Source organism: Gekko japonicus, unplaced genomic scaffold (genome assembly GCF_001447785.1).
Source record: "Gekko japonicus isolate JY-2015 unplaced genomic scaffold, Gekko_japonicus_V1.1 scaffold334, whole genome shotgun sequence".
In the NCBI taxonomy this organism is placed as follows: domain Eukaryota; kingdom Metazoa; phylum Chordata; class Lepidosauria; order Squamata; family Gekkonidae; genus Gekko; species Gekko japonicus.
The window spans coordinates 788657-797824 of NW_015173683.1; the positions used below are offsets into that span (position 1 = coordinate 788657).

Below are 9168 nucleotides of genomic sequence, written 5' to 3' on the forward strand. Positions count from 1 at the left end.
TGTCTCCCTGTTCCTTCTTGAGCCAAAGGGTTCTTAGTCATTGTACTTTGGTGTGGTAGGCCTGAAACTGCTGCAGATAGTCAGTGGGAGGAAAATTAACTATTTGGCCATCCTGTCACCCCAATCTAGTGAACTTCAGGCTTTCATAGCAGCCATGACACCCATAAGACTCTCTCATGTGATGTGTGGCCTGTGCAGCACGTGCCTTTTCTGGCCTGTAGGTCCTATTCCGCCCTGCCCTCCTAGGATTTTCTCAACTCCTAGAGAGGTTTTTTTCCTCTCTCTCTCCAGCAACTTGCTGCCGCCACCTGACCTTTGTATGGAATTTCCCACTGAGAGGTTCAGGACTTCCAGCTTCCCTTCCAAGTTTTGAGGTTTTGCCTCTGTGTCTCCCGCTGCCCAGTGCCTGGTCACCATGGGGACAGTTTCCTACCTTGGGTGCCCTTTGAGAAATGGCCACTTGGCAACTGCCTGCCTTCCCCAGAGCTACTTTTAAAATAGTGTGCCCAAGGCAGTGGAGGTTTATGTGGTACAGAAAAGCCCTGCCAGCATCAAAAGTTATAAAGTATTTATTAAAAAGAAAATGTTTACAAGCATACTTTTAGCACAGCACCAGATTGAGCAAGGGATACAAAATAAATAGGTAAAACACAAATAGGTAAATACACATGCCCTATCAGATGTTAAAATATAGGACAGGCTCTTTAGCTTCAAGAAGTTACAGATCTCTGCCTAGCAGCCATTACCTTGAAGCTTTCTTCAGGTGTCCAGGCCAACCATGTGATCAATGGCTGCCTCCTCAGTGGAGAGGTCTGTGTGCCATCATAGCCTCAGCACCCAAGGAAAAGAGACCTCCTTCCTGTTGCAAGGAGTTTTTGGCACCTCTCTTTTCCCCACCCCCTGACCAGGTCAGGCCAGGTCAAAAAAGGGTTTTCTTGGGCATCTTCCTGGAGATTATTCCTGGATGTGTTCTAGCCTAAAGTCCTCCAGATCTCTGTTCCCTGCTTGGAGACGGGGAAGAGCTTGACCCACCCATTTTTTCTCCTGCTAGATCTATTAGCATTTGTATGAAGGTATGACTGGGAAGCGATTGCACTGACTCCCCCCGCCATGGTCTGGTCTTTGCTCGGAGGGGGAAAAAACCTTTTAAACACAACTTGGAGGTTTTGCACAGCTCAAACCTCCCAGGAAGAAGGTATTTCTTCACAGCACCTGACATATTCAAGGTGGCACAATCTCAGTTTGGTATTCTGTTCTTGCCAGGCAATGATGATGTAGGTGTGAAGGATTTCTCAGTAGTTTCTTTATCATAGTCAGGGCATCTGATAATATCTAGATTTAGAACTACTGATTCCTTCAACAGGGGATTAGGAACCAACAGATATGGTCAGCCTTGGATGGTTTTCAATTGATATTTTCTGAGTGATATGGATGATAGCTGTGTTGAATATTTAGATGTTGATCTGTAGAGTGGAAGTGACCCAGGCTGTTGACACGATCACTCCAAAGTGCTTTTTTTCACCCACTGCCTAGAACATCATCTGCTTCTTGCTTTACCAAGCAACTTGTGGCAGTGAAAATGCATGGATTGCTAGAGTGGTGTTGGAGAAGGTCTTGGGCCAAATCCTGATCAACTGAGGGCTATCGTCCATTTCAGGCTCTGTTCTCTGTCCATGATGGCAATGAAGAAACTTCATTTCTCCATCCCCATTTTGTCTGTTCAGTGTCATTCAGTTCCATATGCAAGTTAATTGTGCATGACAGGGGCTTTTTAGTAGTTGCACCAATTTGTTGGATACTCCTTGCCTCAAGAGACACATGTTTTGACCCATCCTTTTTAACCTTTATTTATTTAATTAATTCATTTGTACCCTGCTTTTCTCCCCATTGGAAACCCAAAGTACCTCACATCATTCTCCTCTCCTCCATTTCATCATCACAACAACCTTGTGAGGTAGATTAGGCTGAGAGGGTGTGACTGGCCCAAGGTCACCCACCAAGCTTCTATGGTATGAGTAGGGATTTGAACCCAGGTCTTACCTGGATGGTTTTCAATTGATATTTTCCGAGTGATATGGATGATAGCTTTGTTGAATATTTAGATGTTGATCTGTAGAGCACCACCATGGCTCTTTTATGAAAGTGTTACTTTCATAAAAAGTGCAGAAAAGGGCAACTCGAATGATAAAGGGGTTGGAACACTTTCCCTATGAGGAAAGGTTAAGGTGCTTAGGGCTCTTTAGCTTGGAGAAACGACGACTGAGGGGTGACATGATTGAGGTTTATAAGATTATGCATGGGATAGAGCAGGTAGAGAAAGAGGTACTTTTCTCCCTTTCTCACAATACAAGAACTCGTGGGCACTCCATGAAATTGCTGAGCGGTCGGGTTAGAACGGATAAGAGGAAGTACTTCTTCACCCAAAGAGTGATTAACACTTGGAATTCACTGCCACAGGAAGTGGTGGCGGCTACAAGCATGGACGGCTTCAAAAGGGAATTAGATAAGCATATGGAGCAGAGGTCCATCAGTGGCTATTAGCAACAAGGTATAGATAGGGACTCTGGGGCAAGGGATGCTCTGTCATCTTGGTGCTAGGGGGAGAGAACAGTGGGAGGGCTTCTAATGTCCTGGCCCCACTGGTGGACCTTCTGATGGCACTGGTATTTCTGGCCACTGTGTGATACAGAGTGTTGGACTGGATGGGCCTTTGGCCTGATCCAACATTGGCATCTCTTATGTTCTTATGTTCTTACAGTTATCCTGTTCAGCTAACATTTGAATGATTTGGTCATATTGCTTTTGCTGACTCCTTTTTGGATTGTGTTAGGGTGTTTTCATTTGCTCTTTCAGCCATTAAAAAGATTTAAAAACAACGTTTTCATTTTGTTTAGTTTATTTGTTGTACATTTATTAGTGGATTTAAATATTTTTGAGATCTGCTTAGGAGACTGCTGTTAGACGGATATTTGAATGTTCTAGTAATTGAGAACCCCTGATTTAGCATATATTAGTGCTGGGTAAGTGTGAACTTCTGATTCTCCAGCTTTCCTTGGCAGCTTGTGATTATTTAGTGAGGATAGAGGTACTGCTGAATTTGGTTTTGTAGAAAGAAAATGATGACGAGGGAAGCGACAGTCATCCATAACCAGATAGAAATAGCTGTCATTCTAATCACTGTACTAGGATAACTCAGATTCAGCAGCCTCCCAGCTGAACTATCTTTGTTCATCAGATCTTGAGCTTTATGTCCTTGAAAAGGCTCCTTTGGGGCTTTTCTATTATTACCTAAACTTTCCAGTCTTAGATGCATAGGGCGTTCATCCATTTTCTCAGTTCTGGTGTGGCAGAGAAGGAGATTTGTCAGTATGACAAGTCCTGTGCAAGAGCTAAAGGAAGGACCTTAAACACTTTTTTGAAGAACAGGTTCAGTTTTCATGTTGCCCTAGCCAGAGTAGTTAATATACTCGAGTAATTCTTCAAAATTTCGCCACGTGCTGAGCGATCCTATGGTCTAGTCTAAAATGACCACTAGTAAGCCTGAACATACCTTGATACAATATCTCAGGAACTGGGGTGTCTTCATGAACGGCCTGCAGGTTATTAAGGCCCTGGGTGGTGAATGAGGATCCCCTCTGGGAGCCTCTTGGGTAAGCTCCTCTCTGCAAGCTGTAGGGTTTCAGGGGTAGGAGCTCCCGGGAGGCTACCTGTGGCTGGGCTGCTGGTCGCAAGCCAGATTAATGGCCCAAGACCGGGGTTGGTGGCTCGCCCACATATTAGACAAGGAGGCTGGTCATCCTGACACCTGCCTTGTCTGTTCCGCTACCTAGGAAGTGCTCCCTTGCCGGTTGCTGTTAATAAATTGTATATAGTTAATAAAGTGGCCCTTGTTTGATTCAAACTGTTGTCCATCTCGTTATTCCGGCTGTGGGGGCAATGCCACTTGCAACCTCTTCAGACAACTTCTCCACATTGCCCATGTTTGGAAGGCACATATAAGAAAGTAGCTACATTATGATAACATTAGGGACCCCAGTCCTCATGTCCACATCCACACAGTTCAATTTTTTCTGCTTGAAAGATATCATAGTGGTAGATAATGAACATAGGAAAACAGCTGCCTGTAATCAGGGAGTTTTAATTCCCTGGTAGTCTGTGTAAAGACAGCAGTCCTTTTCATTAGGGAAATACAGAGAAGGAAGTAATGATATTATAGATATTCTACACAACCCTCCATCCTTATTGCTTGGAGCCCCCCCATTCATACAGCAAAGGTGATTTACCAAGCAAGCTACTAGTGCAGACAAGCAGGCAGGGGTTCATATCCCTCCATCTTGGCACACCCTATTAGAAATGCAGGGGTTTTTTTTCCAAGGGGGGGGCAAAGGAACACAAAGGGATTACAGTTACTGGACTAGGACAACTTCCTAGCCTTGCGGGCAAGAGGCACGCATAAGAAACCTATGCCTTCTCTTCCCCATTCAGAAGCAGTGGGATTCAAGCCACACTGTGAGCACAGTGCCCTGTGAGGTAAGCAAGATATTTTGCAAGGTGGGAGCCTCTCAGGAAAGCCATAAGAGCAAACAGCAGCTGGTGTGAGCCTTCCCCTTTAGGTATAAAAGTGCCCAAAAGCTGGAGAAGTTGCTGATGTGGGACTAAACAGTCCCTGAGACCATTGTAAACACTCCGATCATTATAACTTGGGGGCTGTATTCCCCCTTTCAGTGCCAGGACTTACATTTCTGGTATTTGTAACTTTGAAGAGAGGGTTGCTCCTGGTATCTGATGAAGTCTGCATGCACACAAAAGCTTATACCTAGAATTAAACTTTGTTGGTCTTAAAGGTGCCGCTAGACTCAAACTTTGTTCTGTTGCTTCAGACCAACACAGCTACCCACCTGAATCCCCCTTTCATATCAGTTGCTTGAGAGAGTTTTAGTTTCAGAATGAGAGGGAAATAGACCAAGAGGGGGTTGTGGAAACTGGCCAAGGGGTCAGTGTTGTAAGAGTCAATTAAAATGAGGTGGGCCAGGTGAGACAAGCATTCTCATGCATTGTTAGCTGAAGCCAGGCCTACATGGTCCAACTTTGTGTTCTAAGTACAGACTTTTACATTAAGACATCCTGTTGAGACAGGAGCAAGGTACTGCTCTCTCTAAACAAGAAAAAGCAAAGTATCCAGTACCAGAAATAGGTTTGAAGAGCAGCCAGTCAAATAAATGTCTTAATTGCAGTAACTGGCAAGGAAGTAGAGTAGTCGTATGACACTGAGATGATGCTTTTCAGAGATGACACAAGTTGCTGTTCTGTCATCCTAGGTCCTCTTATAACAAATTACTTACAATTTATACAAGGTAGGCATATTGAGACCACAAAACCACCAATTCAGGACCATGGAAGACTGTGTCTTAAGTCCACTTACAAGGTGGAATGCATTTTTAAGAGGAAGAGCCAGTTGGCAGCAATTCTCTGGACAGCTCCGTGGACGAGATAGCTGGCCTTGATGGATACTTGCACACCAGTTTTAATACCAGAGGGGTAGCTGTATTAGTCTGATTACAGCAAAAATAAACACGAGATTTTTTGGTTTAGTTTTAATACCAGTTTCTGACAGTCTCTTGCTGAATTCTGACAGCCAGTTGGGTGTAGTGGTTAATTGCGCAGACTCTAATCTGGGAGAATCGGGTTTGATTGTCCACTTCTCCACTTGCAGCTGCTGGATGACCTTGGGCAAGCCATAGTTCTGACAAGAGCTGTCCTTGAAAGGGCAGTTTTGGAAAGAGCTCTCTCAGCCCCACCTACCTCACAGGGTGTCTGTTGTGGGGAGGGGAAGGGAAAGGAGATTGTAAACTGCTCTGAGACTCCGAGTGAAGGGTGGGATATAAATCCAATCTCCTCTTCTTCTTTTTAGCTTTGTTCAGAATATGAAATGACATAACTATTCTATTTGTCTTAAAAATGGTGGTACATAAATTCATTTATGTAATTAGCAAACCTGTATTAAGAAGCCTAAGGAAACATAGGTCAGATTTGTTACTGGACTCAAACCTAGGTCAAATTTGTTCTCTTTGGATTATAGGTAATAATACCTTCAGCTAAATGGGTAAATAGTTTGAAAGTTATAGGTTATGTAACAAATGATGCCCAAGTGTTTCACTTTCAACGTTTTAGTGGTTCTCACAGCATACTCTGTTGGATGCAGTCAGCTTTTTGACTCAATCTTGCCCAGATCCCTTCCTTACTAGAAGAAGAAGAGGAGGAAGAGGAGGTGGAGGAGGAGAAGGAGGAGGAAGAAGAAGCTAGAAGCAGAAGAAGAGATTGGATTTATACCCTGCTCTTCACTCAGAGTGGCTTACAATCTCCTTTCTCTTCCCCTCCCCACAGGTAGGTGGGGCTGAGAGAGCTCTTTCAAGGACTGCTCTTGAGAGAACAGCTCTGAGAGCACTTGTGACTGACCCAAGTGGAGGAGTGGGGAATCACCTGGGTGACCTTGGTCAGTCACAGTTCTCTCATAACTCTTTCAACCTCACCTCACAGGGTGTCTGTTGTGGGGAGAGGAACAGAAGGCAATTGTAAGCCGCTCCGAGACTACTTTGGGTAGTAAAGAGCAGGGTATAAAACCAACTCCTCTTCTTCTTTATGGCTTTTGAAGATACAGGTCCCATGGTCCCCAGCATAAGCCTTGTTTGATGGTCAGAAGAGACCTATCTTTCCATTTTCACCAGCCCAAAAGCTGCCTGGACCCAAGTTACTATTTTTCTATTGAGGGACCGCTTTTCCCCACATATGCCCCAGAGAGCACTGAGGTCAGGGTCGCAATACCACTTGACCCTCCCTGGACCGAAAGAAGCCAGGCTATCACCAGAGCCAGGGCTTTCTCATTGGCAGCCCCATACTGGTGGAATGAGCTCCCGGAGGACATCAGGGCCCTGTGGGACCTTTTACAGTTCTGCAAGGCCTGTAAAACGGAGCTCTTCCACCAGTCTTTCAATTAGGAACCACCACTGTTGAATGTGCCCTGGAACATCTTCTGGCTTGAAACTTAGAACATCTTCTGGCCTGAGACCTTGCTGGATGCCACTCCTATCATTGGGTGTCATTTGGATTATCACCATCATCTGTTGGTTTTTAATCTGTAACTGTTGCTGTTTTAACCGGTCTTGTATTTTTAACTGTTTTATCTCTGTATTGTTTACATTATTTTAACCCTGTTAGCCGCCTTGAGCCAGCGTGTCTGGCAAGGCGGGATATAAATAGAAATAATAATAATAATGATGATGATGATGTTTAACATAAAACTTCTGCTGATGCTGATTCTCTTCTCAGCCTTGAAAAATGCTACATTGGACAAGTTAGCCTAAGAGAAATATATATTTTCCAGGAAGGAGGACTCATCTCACATCCAGAGTCTACAATCTGGCCTCCTTCCCTGTTGCCATCTAGCAGATTATGTGGCCTGAGCTATTGTCCTTGGAGAAAGATCACCCCTATTCATAGTATTATTTGTAGGAGGACTGCTCATTTTATTTATGGCCTTTCAGTCCTTCTATGTAAAGCTGCAGAGTTAAGTGGGGTCCATTCTCTCAAAGAGAAGGAATAGGGTTGCCAAGTATTATTTTCGCCGCAGCGGGGGACTCCCAACTGGTGGCTGGAGAGTGTGCGCGCCGCATCCACATCACTTGGAATTGACACGACCACGCTGAGTTTTCCGTCAGATGACCGTGACCCCACCCCCAGGGTGCCCGTCACTTCCAGGTGACATGCACATCGCGGTTGGGTTCCCCCCGGGGCCCAATCTGCCAGAGGTGGGGAACGGGCCTCTGGGCTTGGCAAGCCTAAGAAGGAACCTTGTGATACTAATTTTTTCTTTAAACTTCAGTAAAATAATGCAGCATAAAATAATCCCAGGTGGAGAAGAAACTGTATATGAGTCTTAAAACCTGGCTTTCATTCACTTCCTGTGTAATGCTGGAAAGTTCACATTGTAGATACAGTTTTTTTCTTTCCTTATACTCTAATTCTAATAAACTGGACACTAACCAGAGTTCAAAGTTTATTTATTCAGGAAAGCAAGAGGAAAGTACAAATGTCTTCATCATTATCTAAATTAGATCTGGATGTCAAGAAATCCGGTATCCTTGTGTTACCGTAGCAACGTTGTACATCTGTGCATTTTCTAGCAGATGCCATTCCTTAATTTCCCATTTTTCTTTCCTCTTTCTTACTGAATGTTGACTAATACATATGGTGCTTTTCTCTCTCCATGATTTATAGTAGTCCATAAATATAACCAATTCCGTTTTTTCCTTTTTGCTTTCAGATGTTCTTGAGGGCTATAATGGTACTATTTTTGCTTACGGTCAGACATCTTCAGGAAAAACACATACCATGGAGGTAAGAGTAATTTTAAAATGAACAGTAACCTAATTGGTAATGAAGAATCTTGGGTAGGATTGGAACCATAATATGGTTTGCATTGCTGAAACTTGATGGTTACTTATATATTATGTATTGTAACAGCAAAGATAGTGTTTATTAATATTGGCTTTAACACTTCATCATTTCTAGTATTTTATTTATATACTGTATATGTACACCAGAGGGGGACGTGCAAGGACCCACAGGGAACAGGAAATCCCCATATAAGTCTGGTTTACTTCTCTCCCCTCCCCTCCCTTCCCCTGCACTCTATCTGCTTCCTGCCCCATTTGGTCTCCTGTTCTGCTAAACTCTACCCTCATGTCTCTTCTCTTGCTGTTTATGGCCACTGCTGCCATTCCAGGTGACATTCTGAGGGGTTTCTTCTCACAGGGGAGGTGATGGAGGGGAGCCAGCAGCTGGCCATGTAGTGCTTTGTGTACAAGAAGACCATTCTCTGTCCTAAGAAACTTACGCTCTAAAATTTGGCACAGAGACAATAAAAGGTGAAGTAGCAACAGGGATACTTCATGGAAGATAATAACCTCCTGCCTGTCCCCCTAAGCCAGTTGTTTTGGCCTTAGGGTTGCCAAATACCTTTTGTTCTGCGGTGGGGGGCAGCCGGACGGCGTCTTGAGCGCGCCACATGCACATCAGCCAGATGTGACATGCTGACGCCGGGCACGCTGGGGGCGGCGCCACAGCCATTTGAGGGGGAAACATAGAGTTTTCCCCTCAGATGGCTGTGGC

General features: G+C 44.4%; 1 protein-coding gene across 1 annotated transcript in view; it reads left to right on the top strand.

Annotated features, from left to right (window-relative positions):
• Positions 1-9168, top strand: part of KIF5C (kinesin family member 5C) — a 162716-nt gene that overhangs the window by 44720 nt on the left and 108828 nt on the right. The window contains exon 3 of the mRNA XM_015423070.1: positions 8321-8394. Within this exon, the coding sequence (XP_015278556.1) occupies positions 8321-8394 (74 nt within the window). The remainder of the gene's footprint in view (positions 1-8320; positions 8395-9168) is intronic.